The sequence below is a fragment of the Clupea harengus genome, chromosome 18 (genome assembly GCF_900700415.2).
Source record: "Clupea harengus chromosome 18, Ch_v2.0.2, whole genome shotgun sequence".
In the NCBI taxonomy this organism is placed as follows: Eukaryota; Metazoa; Chordata; class Actinopteri; order Clupeiformes; family Clupeidae; genus Clupea; species Clupea harengus.
This window is the reverse complement of record NC_045169.1, coordinates 497,727-515,915: the sequence shown is the minus strand read 5'-3', so window position 1 is coordinate 515,915 and position 18,189 is coordinate 497,727. Positions and strand designations below refer to the sequence as shown.

The 18,189-nt window shown below is 39.8% G+C and overlaps 1 protein-coding gene across 2 annotated transcripts; it reads left to right on the top strand.

The window, feature by feature from the left end:
- Nucleotides 1-469: 469 nt before the first annotated feature.
- Nucleotides 470-15,263, top strand: rpgrip1 (RPGR interacting protein 1). Of its 2 annotated transcripts, XM_031585235.1 has the most exons (14): nt 470-1,379; nt 1,485-1,535; nt 1,695-1,874; nt 2,042-2,159; nt 3,518-4,030; nt 5,246-5,460; nt 6,029-6,377; nt 7,426-7,637; nt 8,319-8,373; nt 9,264-9,361; nt 9,559-9,748; nt 11,533-11,617; nt 12,800-12,927; nt 14,470-15,263. In XM_031585235.1, exons 1-14 carry the CDS (start codon nt 1,341-1,343, stop codon nt 14,586-14,588), a joined length of 2,352 nt encoding a protein of 783 aa, XP_031441095.1. In that variant the 5' UTR covers nt 470-1,340; the 3' UTR covers nt 14,589-15,263. The 2 variants fall into 2 exon arrangements, with proteins under 2 accessions (XP_031441095.1, XP_031441096.1); XM_031585236.2 differs by lacking the exons at nt 9,264-9,361; nt 9,559-9,748; nt 11,533-11,617; nt 12,800-12,927; nt 14,470-15,263 and adding an exon at nt 8,455-8,820 and having other exon boundaries at nt 8,319-8,400.
- The last annotated feature ends 2,926 nt before the right edge of the window (nt 15,264-18,189 follow it).

The window sequence follows — 18,189 nt, the reverse complement described above, 5'->3', positions numbered from 1 at the left end:
TCTTTCAGTTCTCTTCTCTCCTCTCCTCTCCTCTCCTCTTTCAGTTCTCTTTCTCCACTCCTCTACCCTCTCCTCTTTCTCTACTCCTCTCCTCTCCTCTCCTCTTTCAGTTCTCTTTCTCCTCTCCTTTCCTCTCCTCTTTCAGTTCTCTTTCTCCTCTCCTCTCCTCTTTCTCTTCTCCTCTTTCTCCTCTCCTCTCCTCTCCTCTCCTTTCCTCTCCTCTTTCAGTTCTCTTTCTCCTCTCCTCTTCCTCCTCTCCTCTCCTCTCCTCTCTCAGTTCTCTCTCTCCTCTCCTCTCCTCTCCTCTCCTCTCCTCTCCTCTCCTCTCCTCTCCTCTCCTCTTTCAGTTCTATTTCATCTCTCCTCTCCTCTCCTCTTTCAGTTCTCTTTCAGTTCTCCTCTCCTCTCCTCTCCTCTCCTCTTTCTTCACTGCTGACCTCTGACCTCTACCCTGTTCTCTTTCAGTACTCTTTCATCCCAAGGCCAGAAGGAGGGGCCAGTGGAGAACGAGAGCACACCAGATAAGGTTGGGGATGGAGACTGGAGACAAGAGACACAGAGCCTAGAAGAGAGGCTTTCTGCTGACACCAAAGAGAAAGACAAGTTAAGAGACGAGAAGGAGAAGATGAGGTGGCAAGCAGAAAAGCTGGAGGAAGAGAGGGAACAAGAAAGAGGTAAGAATGGACAGCACAACCCAGAGTCCTCCAGCACTTCATAAGTGAAGATAGAGATTAGGCTTTGTGATGTGAGCTGGTAGCTGCTTAACCTAGTTATTATTAACACATTATCAAGTGAATAATATCTGTGTGGTTATTCCAATTGACACGTCCTTTTACTGTCATCATGTAAGAGTAACATTGATAAAAGCAAGGTGAGGCAAGCATCAGGGAGGGGTATGTAGGGGTGATTCCACACAACACACTTAGATTGGCAGTTTGTATCAGGAACTTTCATGAGGAAACACAAGTAAAACCTTTTATGAAATAATGCAACCATGCAAAGCTTCAATGTGATGTTTTCTGATGATTACTGAATTAATCTGAAAATAACTACCACAATAAGATGGATATTTTATCTTTAAATCAACTGATTGGATGAAAACTGTTCTCTCCCCCTCGCTGTCTCTTCCCACTGTCAGACTGTATGAACAGACTACGTAACGGGAGCAGGAAGCGATCGGGGAAACACAAAGCAAAGAATAAAGAGTAAACTAAAGTTTCAGTTTGTCTCTTAATGTGTATTATGTCTACATATATATATATATATTTATAGTGTTGGTGAAAGCTCTGCGAGAGAAACACAGCCGATTGGAGAATGAAGTCCTCGTGCACAGAAAGGAGATGACATCATTGCAAGAGAGGCTAGACTCGGTGACTCATGTAAGAGGTTATATAATGTGCCACCAAATGACACAGGCTTGTCTACTCTAACATTAGTGATACTGTGTCATGAACATAAAATGGTCTTGTCTCTTTCCCACATAGGTGTTTGACATGAGTGTTGAAGAACTGAGTGAAACTTTACTCCAAATTAAGGTCAGCTTGTGGAACACACAGTTTTTTTCCCCCAAACATTTGTCACTTGACAGTTGCTTCATAACTCAACATTAGAATGCTGGCGCAGGTCAGGTAGTGTCACGATGTCATTGTTTGTGTTTGTGTCTGTGTCTGTGTTTGTGTTTGTGTTTGTGTCAGGCCTTCAGGCTGCAGCAGGAGAGCCAAGAGGGCATGCGTTTACTGGGCTCCAAGGGGAAAGGGGAAGACCCATATCGTGAGATGATCAATCTACAGGCATCCTATGCTGAGACGGTGTTTGAATTGCAGAAGACAAGAGACCTGCTATTGCTACAACACAGGATTAGTGCCGATCTACAGGTTTATACCTCCACACACACACACACACTCACACACACACACACACACACACACACAGTCAATGTCTGCATACACACTAATGAACACAGATATGGGCTGACTCACTCAGTCATTCATCTCTCTCTGTTACTCTCGTGAGTGACTCTCCCTTTGTCTTGCCTTCGCAGGCTGAGCTCCAAACCATCATATTCAGAGCAGATACGGAGAAGCAAGAGTTCCAGAAGAAAGTTTCAGAGAAAGAGAGAATGCTGAAAAGCCGAATGAGACAGATCATCACGTTACAGGGTAAGTGTTGTTATGCAGGTGCTGCTTCAGCTTTATGTGTATAGCACATTTAAGAACAACAGGAGTTGTACCAAAGTGGTACCAGTCAAGGTAAGTAGATTGAAATGAATTAAATGTAGACAAAAAGTAAAGGAAATAAAACAACTGAAACTAATTCAAAAGAAGAAAAGTAAAAAGATGGGTGATGGAAAATCAAAACAAACTAGTGGATTCAGAATCACGCAAGTACGCTTTACCCATCTACCATTTTCTTTTTTTTACGATCTGGCAAGCTATGGCAGGTATAAATGTACTTGCCATTTATTTACAATGTAAACATCATATTAAGTTTGAATATAGCTGCAAGCAGAGCTAATAGCTGCCAACCCAGGATAGCACAACATTTTGCCAGGCTGCATACAAATATGCTGCATCTCTCCATTGGGCGAACAGCCCTTTTCCTCACCTCTCAACCTCATATCAACCTCTTAACCTAAATATTTATAAAGATATGCATACACACTTCAAGTCCCACTGTTTTTAAAAGGCAGTTTTTAAAAATGTCATTTTCCCTTTTTTATTCAAAAATTCTACGGAAGATCTTTATTTGGCTGAGAGAGGAAAGGAGAGAGGGAGAGGGATACTGCTGTGTACACACACTCACACACACACACACACACACACACACACACACACACACACACACACTCACACACAAGCACACACGTTTACTTTACCCCTCACACCCCCCACATCGTTTTCTGACCAGATGTGAACACACCAGGAAATAAAACTCCATCTGCATGGTATGTGACCTCATGACCTAAGGGCCATACATCTCTTATTAATATGCATATTTTTATGACAGGTGTTCCAGGTTATATCTCTCTTGATCAATGACGATAACAAAATACTTCTTTGAGGACAGTGTCAAATTACTAAGTTTATAGGCAAGGCTAAACTTGTACATGTTGAATTGTATTCTAATACTTTTATCTCGATATCTTGTTTTATAGTTGTACTGTAAATGTCTTTAGCTATTATGAACAAATCCTACGAAAGGTAGTGCTGTTGAAGCAATGGTTCAAGTGATGAACATGCGCCCCTGATGTGGAAGGCCAACCATATATGGGGGCGACAGTGGTACAGTGGGAGAGAAGTCGTTTAGTAATCAGAAGGTTGCTAGATCGATTCCCTGTCGAAGCGTCCTTGAGCAAGACACTGAACCCCTAATTGCTCCTGATGTGCAGTGTGCCATCAGTGTAAATGTAAAATGTAAAATGTGTATACATTGTAAGTCGCACATATGTAAGTCGCTTTGGATAAAAGCGTCTGCTAAATGACTAAATGTAAATGTAACCATTCTATTTGTGTTCCAGCTCAGCTCAGGGAACTGGTCTACAGTCCTAAGGTCTACAAACGGACCGCGCCAACAGAATACTCTTGGTTAGGGAAGGATCAAGAGAATGTGTTTCCCGTTGAAGATGATAACGTAGTCTTTCAGCTACAAAGAGGGGAGTCGCTGCTCGAGGTTCATCTTCGAGGGGTGACCTTCACCCCCCTTGGTCTCAGACTCATGGGCCAGGCACAGGCAAGGGAATATGGAATGCCCACGGAGGTCACGACCTTCTGCACGTACGCGCTCCTGGACTTTGAGACCCATTCCACCCCACTGGGGTCTGGAGTGCAGCCCCACTACGCCTTCACCTCTCGGTACGCCTTGTCTGTCTCTGACCTGGGGAAACTGGCAGGACAGGGGGGCATGATGACTGCAGACCTGCACCAGAAGCTCGGCGGGGTGCTTTTTGTAACCTGTGGCCGAGCACAGATCTCCTTGTTGGATGCAATGGAATACAGAGGGGAGCGAATAAGTGGTGCCGCCAACATCACAGGTCAGTATGTAAGCTGTTTTTGATGCAGAAATAGTGTATGTGTCATTAACTTAATATGTTCTCTTAGACTCCCATGTAAATGTCAACTGCAAATTCTTATACTTTTTTTAATTCAGATATTTTTTTAATTTAAGCCTTAGGAAAAGACCTTCATTTCCAATGGTGGGGAGGTTGCAAAGAGAACAGCAGCACAATTGTGCAAAATCAGAAAATCAGTCAGAAAATAACAAAATAATACTAAAAAACTTAAAACTTTCATTGATAAAGGAGCAGTGATAAAAACAATACACTAATAACAAAAATAAAGGATATTGAGAAGGAAGTAAAAGAATAAAAGTACAATTTTAATTAAAATTAGGAAAAGGAAAAAAGACAAACCTTTTTGAAGTCATGCATAGTTCCATGGGAAAGAGGTTTCACAAAACAGAGTTGGCCTCAGGCTTGCATCCGTTGTGCTTTAGATGAATTTACATTCCTTTCAGACCATGTATAAAATCTGCCTAGGTTTGAGATGCCTGATCAAACACATGGGAGTAACATGTAAACATAGCATCCAAGTAGAACGATGAGTCCCAGGCAGATCTCAGACCATGTCATTATAGATTATATTGGGTATTGTATTTGTGATAATGATGACTATACAGTATATCTATAACATGTTCACGGTGAATATGCCATGACCATGTCATTATAGATTATATTGGTTATTGTATTTGTGATAATGATGACTATACAGTATATCTATAACATGTTCACTGTGAATATGCCATGACCATGTCATTATATATTATATTGGTTATTGTATTTGTGATAATGATGACTATACATCTATAACATGTTCACGGTGAATATGCCATGACCATGTCATTATAGATTATATTGGTTATTGTATTTGTGATAATGATGACTATACAGTACATCTATAACATGTTCACGGTGAATATGCCATGACCATGTCATTATATATTATATTGGTTATTGTATTTGTGATAATGATGACTATACATCTATAACATGTTCACGGTGAATATGCCATGACCATGTCATTATAGATTATATTGGTTATTGTATTTGTGATAATGATGACTATACAGTATATCTATAACATGTTCACTGTGAATATGCCATGACCATGTCATTATAGATTATATTGGTTATTGTATTTGTGATAATGATGACTATACAGTACATCTATAACATGTTCACTGTGAATAGGGAAGGATGGGGAAATCCTTGGGGTCTTGGAGCTCTGGGTGCGTCTGCAGCCCACCACTGGACCACCCAAGTCTGTGCTGGAGAGGGCGGCAGACAGACAGCTGGAGAGGGCGGCAGACAGACAGCTGGACAGAGCGTCAGACAGACAGCTGGAGGGACTAACAGAGACAAGGGTGACTCAGCAGCCACTGCACCGGAGAGAACATATCTATGAGGTATCGTTACAATGAAAGCTGTAGATTTACTTTTTAAATGAAATGTAAATGCTAATAATTTTTCAGTAAACCAACCAGTAAACCATCAATTAAATTAGCCTCATTATTTAAATAGCCAACATAAAGGCCAGGTGTGCATTGCAAACGCTAGCCAGCTGTTTCTTTTGGCGGTTACTATGATATTTTATTTGGACTAAAGTTGGCTGAACTGATGGATCAAAAGAGTGCTTTCTTTTTGCCCTCCATAAATTGTTAACCAGGAAGCAGACATTCCAATCAGTAATGTTAAACACTTGGTGAGGCAAAACAGGAATCACTATGAGAAGGGGATACATTACACCCTGTGTGTGTATGTTTGCATTTATGTATGTATCTTGCTTCTGTCAGTCTGCCCCAGGGCAGCTGTGGTTACTGATGTAGCTTACCACCACCGGTATGACTGTGTATGAATGACTACTGGACTCTGGACTCTGTAAAGCGACTTCGGGTATTTAGAGAAGCGCTATATAAGATTGAATTGATTGATTGATTGATTGATTGATTGATTGTTTTTGTTTTTTGGTGACAGGAGCTGCATAAATCTGATCTGGGAACAGCCAATGAGCTGGAGGTGGTGCTAGATCGCTGTATTGGTCTCAGTGCCCGCTGGCCCGAGCTGCTTCCTGATGCCTACTTAACGTACCAGCTGTTTGACCTGCCACCCCACTCCTCTCCCATCATACACTCCAGTGCAGATCCTGTGTTTGAAGACATGGCCAGTTACTCAGTGACCATGAGCTCAGATGTGTGTGAGTACCTGCGCCGCACCAAACTGTGGGTTTACTTGTTCGATGAGAGTGAAGATCAGATCCCACCTGCTTACTTGGCCAAGACCTCCATCCCACTGCAGACCCTGGCAACTGGCAGACCAATAAGAGGTGAGTACATGTATGTGAGTGTGTGTGTGTGTGTGTGTGTGTGTGTGTGTGTGTGTGTGTGTGTGTGTGTGTGTGTGTGTGTGTGTGTGTGTGTGTCTGTGTGTCTGTGTCTGTGTGTCCGTGTGTGTGTGTGTGTGGGGGGGGGGGGTTTGTTATGTATGTGTGTGACCATGTGTGGTGTGTGTGTGTGTGTGTGTGTGTGTGTGTGTGTGTGTGTGTGTGTGTGTGTGTCTGTGTGTCTGTGTCTGTGTGTCCGTGTGTGTGTGTGTGTGTGGGGGGGGGGGGTTTGTTATGTATGTGTGTGACCATGTGTGTGTGTGTGTGTGTGTGTGTGTGTGTGTGTGTGTGTGTGTGTGTGTCTGTGTCTGTGTGTGTGTATCCATCTAAGGTGAGGGTGAAGGTGTCCATCTTTGGAAGTGCTGTTTAGTTTTTGATTGTGTTCTGTAGTCAGTTTTCAGTGCTGTAACACAGTTCTTCTACCACTGTAAAAAATCGTTTTAGTGCTGTTTCGTTTTGAGGTAGTTGTGACCTAAAACTAAACCGTTGGTCTACTAAACTAAACAGTCTGATGGTGGCGTGAAGACAAGCAATGACACACACACACACACACACACACACACTAAGAAAGATGAGGTCATCAGCAGAACAGTATGAGGGGGAGGAATAGAAGTGATGAGCTAAGAAAGATGAGGTCATCAGCATAACAGTACAAGTGAACAGGCTTGAGCAGGAGGGTCCTGTCTGTCTGTGAGTGCGGCAGGAAGTGAACCATGATGACCCCTATGTACAGTATGTTAGGTCAAAACATACAGCTGCCGTGGGACATTATGATTTGGGTTTGGGGATTATTATATTGAATATTGAATATATTGAATAGTTCTGCAATTTCAATGTCTTCATGACCACAATCAAAATACTTGGGATCCTATGTGGTCACACACCCTAGGGGCAGGTACCTAGTGTGCCCACTCAGTAATCAAGCCTATGAGAGGATGCCATGGTAACAGCAATGTCAGAGTGTTAACTATGATAATGTTTGTGTTTATAGGAGATTATATGCTGTGGGACTCCACTGGAGGTACCAGGGGAATCGTTCGAGTGTCACTGAGATGGAAGTACCCATTTCAGTCAGTGAAAGCCCCACAATATTACAGAGAGAGAGATCAACCAGAGAGGGAGATACCAGAGGGCAAAAGGAAGGTACCGGCTGACAAAGGACCACATGCAACAATGAGGCCAATTGCAAAACCTAGGTTGAAGGTAATTGTGTGTTTATTTCCTATTAATTCTGTTATGCTAAATATATGAACTATTAGTGTTTCCTTTTCTTTTTGTTATGATGTTCTTGTTGTCCATCTCAGGTGTAGAATAGTTTAGCAGTCTGTCCAGTACACCAATGGGTTCATCCCCATAACCTCCCTGTGTGTATACTTCGATAAGATAAGCAGGACACAGCTCTTAACTTTATTCTCTATTTGACACCAATGAGCTGATCTAATGTAGTATGCTTTGGCTGGCGGAAACTACAGAAACTAAAGATGAATGGTGTGTCGGGTCCTTCACACCCTAATGACAACCAAACACGACGCCTGCATAGAATGAACAGTCTTTAGTCTTCACAGTTAGCACACTATAGTCGGCACAAGGGATGAGATGCCTATCCATGGGGGAACAAACTCCACCCACCATAGCAACACACACACATCAATTGGCTGTCGGCCTGTTTTTGTTCATCAAAAACTCTGAGATCATTGTTTTGCTAACCCAGAAAAAAAAGAGATAACCCACAAGGTGTATGAACAATGTTTTTTCCTTTCTTTTTTAATTATTTTCCACATTGTAGATGAATACTGAAGACATCACAACCCATATGGAATTATGTATTAAGCAAGAAAGTGTTAAATAAACCAGAATAAAAACAAACCTTTCCCCTCTCAACAGGGAGCCATCAGAGTCGAGCCAGGAGAGGAGCAGCATGGAAATGAAAGCAGCAAAGGTAACTCTTTATGTAGCATCATCAAAGGTAACTCTTTATGTAGCATCATCAAAGGTAACTCTTTATGTAGCATCATCATAGGTAACTCTTTATGTAGCATCATCAAAGGTAACTCTTTATGTAGCATCATCATAGGTAACTCTTTATGTAGCATCATCAAAGGTAACTCTTTATGTAGCATCATCAAAGGTAACTCTTTATGTAGCATCATCAAAGGTAACTCTTTATGTAGCATCGTCATAGGTCACCTTATAGAGAGGGCATGGACTCAGAGGTCGGAGGTCATAGGTAACCTTATGGAGAGGGCATGGACTCAGAGGTCGGAGGTCATAGGTCACCTTAAGGAGAGAGTATGGACTCAGAGGTCAGAGGTCATTGGCATGGGTAACCTTATGGAGAGGGTATGGGACTGATTGGCATCATCATGGGTAAGAGGGTATGGACTCATTGGCATTGGCATCGTCATGGGTAACTTTATGGAGAGGGCATGAACTCATTGACATCATCATAGGTAAGAGGGTATGGACTGATTGGCATCATCATGGGTCACCTTATGGAGAGGGTATGGACTCATTGGCACAACTGCTAAATTCTCGTGCCATTGTGAATTTTTTTACACCTAAATTTGTCTACTTGCGGGGATTTTTAATTGCATCACCACAATTTTAATATGTCAAACGGTAAACGGTTTGGTAGATACAAGCTCGTATTTTCTACAATTCCTGTGATTTCATTTCACCTTTTGACAATGTTGAACCATGCCACTTGTTCTACAATATTGCTTGCAGTCTGGTAATGAGTGACTTACATATTCTACTACCACTTCTAACTATGTGTCATATTTTTATCCATATCATATCATATATATCCATATTTCTCCTCTGTGTCAGATCATGAGGAAACTGAAGCTTTAGAATCTGACCAATCAAGATCCTCCAGTAGCAGTGATGTCATCATTATTCCACCATCATTAAAACCAAAGAGGAAGGTACAGGAAGTATGAAGTAGTTTAGATATGAATGTATGAGTTTTAAACCTATCAATACTTTAAACTCTGATAGGTTACCTTCAGTGACTGCGTGTACAGTTTTTACAGATATTTATATCTTACATTATATATATATTAGGTTTAGTTAAGGTTCAGTTTAAGATCGAAACTCATTTGTTTTGTGTCATTTGTCTCAGGGGGACACATTTCGAGTGGAGATTCTTTCACTATCATTCGATCCCGACTCCCGGATTGCCTTGGACAAATCTGTCCAACGTGTGTATGTCGAGTACCGTCTCCTTGGTGTTCCCATGGAAACGACAGAGACACCCCTGTCTCTCCGCAAGCCAACTGATGGAGAGGAAATCCATTACAATTTCATAAGAGGTAAGAAAAACCAAGTCATGAAATTAGGTTTTGGGTCATGAAAGGGTGATTAAGGTGTCCACATTTACAGAATATGGCACATGCATATTTGTGGTGCACTTTAAGGTATCATTATGTGCAATGGAGCATTTTGGCCTAACATGAGGCTGATAGTACACCATAACCCAGTAGTGTCCATGTAGGGTAAGCCCAAGGCTCCTCTTAGCCACCACAGACATGACAAATCTACTATTAATGACATGACAGTTCTGGCAATGTTGAGATAGAACGTTCTATAGATAACAACCTACTGACTTCCCTTGCAAACACCAAGAACAACACAACTGGCACCGATAAAGTCTGGCTAGCTTGCTAGGTAATACGTTTTGATGATATATTGACGTATTTAACAATAGTGTGCGGTAACAGCTGTACATTTTCACTGGGATTTGTGCCTAGAGCACAAAACCACAGAGTGGATAGCCAGGGTGGCTAATAGGAAAAGTAGTTGTGTTCATCTCACTTTGCATTAGTCATCATGGACCCTCAAAATACATTTGAGGTTGCTTGCTCTACTCAAAACTACTCGAAAACTAAAAACTAGAAAAAAAGTACTCCACCAAAAAAAATGTTCTCTTCAACACCATTTCTAGAATAACAAAAAACACAATGCAGTTAAACACCATGTTCCTACAACCTGTAAACGCGCCTGCTCTGGTAGTGCTAGGCAGTTCGTTCCACCAACGTGGAACTACTTGAAAATTCTGGATTGCCGTACTTGCACAGACGGCAGTGCCAAACGACGCTCACTAGACGAGCGCAGCATTCCGGTGTAGTGCTTTTATTTATTTTATGACATCACGGTGCCTCGTAGAATCATGACTATAGGCCTACATGTGAAACGTAATTGTTAATGATACTTTAATCCGAGGATCTGTAGAGTTGATGTGAACGCAATCACCAACTATTTCTCACAAATTCATTAACACGGAGAGTTTTCTTAAATGCGATTCCTCAAAAAACCACAAGATGGCCCACGAGGAATCGCATTTGAGAAAACTCTGGCCGAGTTACGACTGCTATTTCGAGTTCGGAAAGTCTTCTGAAGTTCAGAGCAAATCCCAGATGAGAAAACTTTCATGAATGCCAAATGTTGTCCTAAATCCAATTCAGAAGAAATTCCTCTTAAATTCCTCTTAAATTCTTCTTAACTGCGTTCGAGAATGAGGCCCAATGTTATCAATATGAGAAGAAATTCAGTCTCCTCCCCCTCCGTGACCCAGTAGTCTCCCAGGAAGTGCTGTGATTCCCTCTGTAACATCTCCTCCACTATCTGGTGTACTGCTAGAGTCTTTCACACGTATTGATCTCCCTGAACTCACTTCCCTAATCGCCTCATCTAAATGATCAACGAGTTTAAATATAAAACTACTACTTAACCACGCATTGCCCTCAGTGTCTGCTGAATACCTGTCCTTTATCTTGAACTATTTTTGTCCATGCAGGATCAATGCAAAGACATGTGTTTCATAATTCAAAAATGTATACAGGACGCTCGTAAGAGAGATGTGGTTAACCCAGATTAGTATTATACGTATAATGTATTTGCACAATCAAAGAGGCAAAGAAACAGGTGTGGTATGAGAAACATGTCCCACAATATACATTTCACTGGACAGGATCAGTGATACTGTCCATTGTGCCACCACACATACCATACTTGTATATAATGTATATAAAGTGTATTCCTTCACTCTGTTTCTCCCTATAATATTGCTCTTTCTGTCGTTGTTGTGCCTCTTAAGTGATCTATGTGGACAGTGCTGAGTCTGCCCCCCTCAGACACTACCTGTACACCATGTTGGAGGGAGTTGACCCCAACCAGGGGAGGTAAGACTGTGCTGGCTACAATACTCATGGGCATACACGTAAAGGACAGTACAACTCTAAAACAGGGCGACAGTGGTGCAGGGGGTAGAGAAGTCGGTTAGTAATCAGAAGGTTGCTAGTTCGATTCCCTGTCGAAGCGTCCTTGAGCAAGACACTGAACCCCTAATTGCTCCTGATGTGCAGTGTGCCATCAGTGTAGATGTAAAAATGTGTATACATTGTAAGTCACACATATGTAAGTCACTTTGGATAAAAGCGTCTGCTAAATGTAAAACCCATTTCTACTGCTAAGAATACTGAGAAAGGGCTTTTGATGCCATTCTATGCCTTTTAAAGTTATTTAATGTGAAACTGGTCCCTTTACAAGTGCTTTTTTTGGCGAGGTTACGCCTGCCTATATGGACTGCTTAATTAAGATCCAAAATGAAGAGAAAAGAAGGATCTGGTTATATTGCCACTGACATTGCTATGGGATAAACTGCAGTGGGCTTGCAAGATAGCTAATATTTGGTGTTTTAGCTAGGGATTGTATACACATCTTTAATATACATTTAATTTCTGTCATTAAAATACTGTGCAGCAAATAATGGCATTGCTGCGACTGCATACCTCGACATTTACTTTATTTAAGGTAGCTGGTGAGCTAGGAAAAAGGAAAAGGTTTTAAATATATATTGTGGGACATGTTTTACTGGAAGGAAAAGGCTTCAAACTCCATTGTCACTATGAAAAAGAACATCCAAACATAATCAACCAGTTTCACATTGAGTAAAAGACATTGTTACAAAATGCCACCAAAATCACCAAGTATAGAAGGAAAATACACCTTTGAGAAGTTGAGTATTTAGGATGCATGTTTATCTTGTCATGTAAGATCATTATATAAACTTCAATATCATACTGGTGCTTAATGGGAATATTTTTTCTATGTTACCTTACAAGAATTTTAGAGTAATGGACCCCAACTATCAAAGGACATTGTACAGACAAGCCAAAAACTGATTGGAGAGAAAGAACCTACCTGCATTGTGTTTGCATTGGTTTGCATTGTGTGCTTTTAAACTCATGTCATGCAATGCTGTTCACACTGGCCTCTGTGCTGCACATGACACCTACTGTAAGACCTAGGCCTGTAGTTGGGCTGGAATATCATTAACTTTACATATGTTTCACCCCATGTAGGCTGAAGTTCACCGTTGTTAGTGAGCCACTGAATGAACAAGAAGAATGTATTGATGTTGGATATGCCTATCTGGATTTAAAGGATTTACTGTTAACTGGGAATGATATCACGGAGAAGCCAATTGACAGTAAGTTGTTGATATATTTTTCTTGATGATTTATTTGATAAGGTGTTTTAAGGGGTGATAGTGGTTCAGGAGGTAGAGGAGTCGCTCCTGATGTGCAGGCTGGCACCTTAGATAGAAGCCTCTGCCATCAGTGTGTGAATGGGTAGATGTCTGAGGCATTCATATGTAAAGCGCTTTGAGTGCTCTATGAGTACAACAGCGCTATAGAAACGCAGTCTATTTAATAAACCATTTACAAAGTATTACCAAACAGTTAGTCTAATATTTACACTTAAACTTACACTTACCAAACAGTCAGTTTGATATTTACACTTAAAAAAAGGTTGGGAATGCCCTTAATTCATGCATAATACATGTTTATTAGTTTATTAAAACTATAAACTTATAAATGGATGGTTTTTATTTTAAAAGATAATTATAAATGGCATATAACTCAGTAAGATGATTCATTAATGCCTTCAGTGTATTGAGTTCTTTGCAGCCTAAAGTGAGTACTATTTTTTATTTAAGCTTATAAATGATAAAGTTAATTTATGTAGCAGACACTTGTATGGCATCCTGCTTTAGTGCGGGGAATAGAACTCAGGTCTACCACTTGAAAGGCAGCAATACTAAATATCTAATGAACTATTCGGTAATACCTTGTCAATGGTTTATTAACAATGGTTTATCAAAAACATGGCAGATGAATTCATACACGTATCAGGATAAGCATGTTAGCATACAGTTGGCAAATATGGCATGTGACACGATACATAGAACCATAAGATGGCATATGCATGATACATAGAACCATAAGATGGTATATACATGATACATACAAAATGAATAGTAGATAAGATGGGGAGAACGCATTCAAGTATTGTACAGCTTAGTGGACATATAGTGTAAAACCTTACGATATATAGTATAGTGTGCTCGTAAGGTTACTATTTCAAGGGTTAGTAGAGCAATGAAACAAAAACTATGTTACAATGGCATTTTTTTAGAAATCACAGGTTAATGTTATGTTCTGAGACTTTGAAGTGAAAGTTTGCCCAACATTTTCCACATGCCATAATTACTGTTAATAGTTTTTTTCTTTTTTTAACTTCCTTTGAAATCAACAGAGCACAGATTTAGCGCAGGGGGTTTGAATACAACTGCACGGTGTCAAAGATCACCCTATTTTTCTGAAATTGTTTAGAATCCTGCCTGGGTCGAGGAGACTGATTGAGAAAATGGGTTGCTGGCAGTGAAATGTCAAATATTAGGGACTTTGTTCATGTTCAGTTGTATTTGGATAATGTCATTACATGCTATGATATATATATATAGTGGGCGACAGTGGTACAGGAGGTAGAGAAGTTGTTTAGTAATCAGAAGGTTGCTAGTTCGATTCCCTGTCGAAGCATCCTTGAGCAAGACACTGAACCCCTAATTGCTCCTGATGTGCAGTGTGCCATCAGTGTAAATGTAAAATGTGTATACATTGTAAGTCGCTTTGGATAAAAGCGTCTGCTAAATGACTAAATGTAAATGTAATGTTTCTCTCTCACGCAGTTTTGAGCCTGAGTGAAGACGCAGAGGTCATAGGTCAACTCAAAGTCTCCTTGGAAGCAGCGACCGCCTTGACTGGGATCTACCAAGAATACTTCAGAAGAGAGAGAGAAGAATGTTAAAGCACACATTTAAAGAATACTTGAGAAGAGAGAGAGCAGAATGTTAATGCAGACATTTAAAGAATACTTGAGAAGAGAGAGAGCAGAATGTTAAAGCAGACATTTAAAGAATACTTCAGAAGAGAGAGAGAAGAATGTTAAAGCAGACATTTAAAGAATAGTTCAGAAGAGAGAGAGAAGAATGTTAAAGCAGACATTTAAAGAATACTTCAGAAGAGAGAGAGAAGAATGTTAATGCAGACATTTAAAGAATACTTCAGAAGAGAGAGAGAAGAATGTTAAAGCACACCAGGAATACTTGAGAAGAGAGAGAGAAGAATGTTAATGCAGACATTTAAAGAATACTTGAGAAGAGAGAGGGAAGAATGTTAAAGTAGACGTTTAAAGCACACAAACTAAAATACTGGATCACAACAGCAAGAATCTTTACTGAAGGAGGAGTTATCCATTATACTCCATGTCAGATAAACTATTTCTTGCTCTGCTCCACACTAAAGTAGTGATTATCCAGGATACTGGGAGGACTAAGAGCAGGGTAAGTATGATATCATTTAGCAAGGTAGATGCTGAAAATAACAGAATGAAATGAAAACAAACTTCTGATTAAAAGTTTCTACCTGGGCACCTGCAGTTGTGACGTCAGTAGAGTCAGTCTGTAGAATCTGATGGAGTCATGAATATAGAGGGCAGTGCAGAAATCTTTTCCCCAACACTTGGATTATCTAATGTCTCTGTAAATTATTCAAATAAACTAACCATTCACTGCACTAAATACTGTAATAAACAAATGGGTTTATTCAGTAACAACTTAGTTGAACTTTGTTGTGATTGTCATGTATTAACAATAGCAACATAACACTCATAGATCACTGGAAGTAATCTATCATCAAAAGTAATGATGGTGTCTGCCATAATTACATTTACATTTAGTCATTTAGCAGACGCTTTTATCCAAAGCGACTTACATATGTGCGACTTACAATGTATACACATTTTACATTTACACTGATGGCACACTGCACATCAGGAGCAATTAGGGGTTCAGTGTCTTGCTCAAGGACGCTTCGACAGGGAATCGAACAAGCAACCTTCTGATTACTAAACGACTTCTTTACCTTTACCTTCTTTACCTCCTGTACCACTGTTGCCCCCAATAATGTACTCACTACATAGTTTGGTCAGGCTTATGGAGGAAGGTTTGTAGCAGCCAATTATGTAATAACTGCCAGTGACATAATACTTTTTCCATTCTTTATTCAATGTTTTAATAAAATAAATAAAGAAGCATATACAGTAACAACTAACTTGAACCTTGTTGTGATTGTCATGTATGAACAATAGCAACATGACACTCTTAGATCACAGGATGCAGTGTATTTACGACAAAGTTTTATCAGACGTATGAAGGAGGGTTTGTAGTAGCCAATAATATATAAAGTAATAATATATAATAATGTTATAATAATAATAATAATAGTAATGTTTTCTGTTATTAATGTAATAAAAGCCAATAATATAATATAACATATTGTAATAACATTTCTGAACCAATATCATAATAACTTTTAGCGCAGAATAGCTAACAGCCTAACATCCTTCATAGTCTAGTGTCTATAGCCCACTGTGGTTCGGGATTTATTTTCATGAATAAAAACGTTTAAAAAATACACTCCACCGCTCTGTTTCTTTTTCACAAATTGGTACATATGTGCTCCCACTTCTTAATTTCTTCATACTTCATTTAGTACTCAGTGTCTAACCATAGTGTGTGTGTGTGTGTGTGTGTGTGTGTGTGTATATATATATATATATATATATATTATGTGTGTGTGTGTGTTTTCTCAGGGTTAGTAGTTAGGATTGGTGTGGAGCAACTATTTGAAAGAAGCAACAGTAAGGGTTAATGCTATGGAACTCTGACATTTGATAATACAATAACACTTAAACACAGTGATAGAAATATATTCTTACATTAATGAAACCCAGCCAATAATATAAAAAGCAGCCAATAATGTTATAGCTTATTACATAATGCGCAAAAGATTATACATGATTAGTTCAGAAACTTTATTACATTACATTATTGGTCAATTCTTACATTCATACAACCATCAGCTTTTATTACATTAACAACAGAAAAGTATCACTTTATTCGCCATTATTACAATTTTGGCTGCTACAAGGTTCGAGTTAAGTGCAACCGAATATACTTTATATTTACTTGCTCACAACACAAGCTAATAAATAGTTTTTGGAATCACTCTTTTTGTCTCACCCTCCCTGTTCTGAAATTGAAGCGTGTTGGATTGCTCAGGATAGGTGGAATTGCCACTTAATAGAGGTGTGAATCTTCACTTTTCTCAAAATTCAATTAGATTATGATTCAAAGGGTAACGATTTGGATTCTCGATGCATCACTATTCATCTTGTCCTTCATGTTCTTTACATATAAATACAATGTACTCAGACTCAACGTTTATCAAACAGCTGTTTTAAAAGATGATTAGGTATATACACTGTATATAGCCATATATAGTTTGATAGTTTTGATTGCATTACATGATAATCAGTTTTGAAGCGCACAATCCTATTTTGAAGTAGCCTACACTTATGCGAATATGTCCACCAGAAAGTTTACTTTCAAATCGAATTTAGTTGTCATACTTACAAACCTCTTTTGATCAGTCGAAAAGGATAGCCCACATCACTGTTCATCTTTATCAAACCTCTTTAGATCAGTCAAAAAGGATAGTCCACATCACTGTTCATCTTTATCAAACCTCTTTTGATCAGTCGAAAAGGATAGCCCACATCACTGTTCATCTTTATCAAACCTCTTTAGATCAGTCAAAAAGGATAGTCCACATCACTGTTCATCTTTATCAAACCTCTTTTGATCAGTCAAAAAGGATAGTCCACATCACTGTTCATCTTTCTCAAACCTCTTTTGATCAGTCAAAAAGGATAGTCCACATCACTGTTCATCTTTCTCAAACCTCTTTTGATCAGTCACCAAGGATAGTCCACATCACTGTTCATCTTTATCAAACCTCTTTCGATCAGTCAAAAAGGATAGTCCACATCACTGTTCATCTTTATCAAACCTCTTTCGATCAGTCAAAAAGGATAGTCCACATCTTGTTTATCTTTATGCAGTGGCATAAAGGTGAAGGCACTGATGTTTGCCTGCCTCAACACCCACCTTTCTTAACTCCCTCTTACACACATTGTATAGCTGTGTGTGTTCTGCGTGCAGTCCAGTCTGCGTCCGGTGTGATCAACCCCACATCATGACATGACATGACGGAGTGTGATCAACCCCACATCATGACATGAGGTCCCCAGTGTCATCAACCCCACATCATGACATGACATGACGGAGATCCCCAGTCTGATCAACCCCACATCATGACATGAGATCCCCAGTGTGTGTGATCGACCCCACATCATGACATGACATGACGGAGTGTGATCAACCCCACATCATGACATGACGTCCCCAGTGTGATCAACCCCACATCATGACATGAGGTCCCCAGTCTGATCAACCCCACATCATGACATGAGGCCCCCAGTGTGTGTGATCAACCCCACATCATGA

Bases quoted from the DNA above. Each gene is read 5' to 3' on its own strand.
- rpgrip1 (XM_031585235.1), top strand. From the start codon at position 1,341: ATGACATCATTGCAAGAGAGGCTAGACTCGGTGACTCAT. The intron at 1,875-2,041 runs GTTTATACCTCC...TTGCCTTCGCAG, and splicing joins GGATTAGTGCCGATCTACAG to GCTGAGCTCCAAACCATCAT. The intron at 9,362-9,558 runs GTACAGGAAGTA...CATTTGTCTCAG, and splicing joins CATTAAAACCAAAGAGGAAG to GGGGACACATTTCGAGTGGA.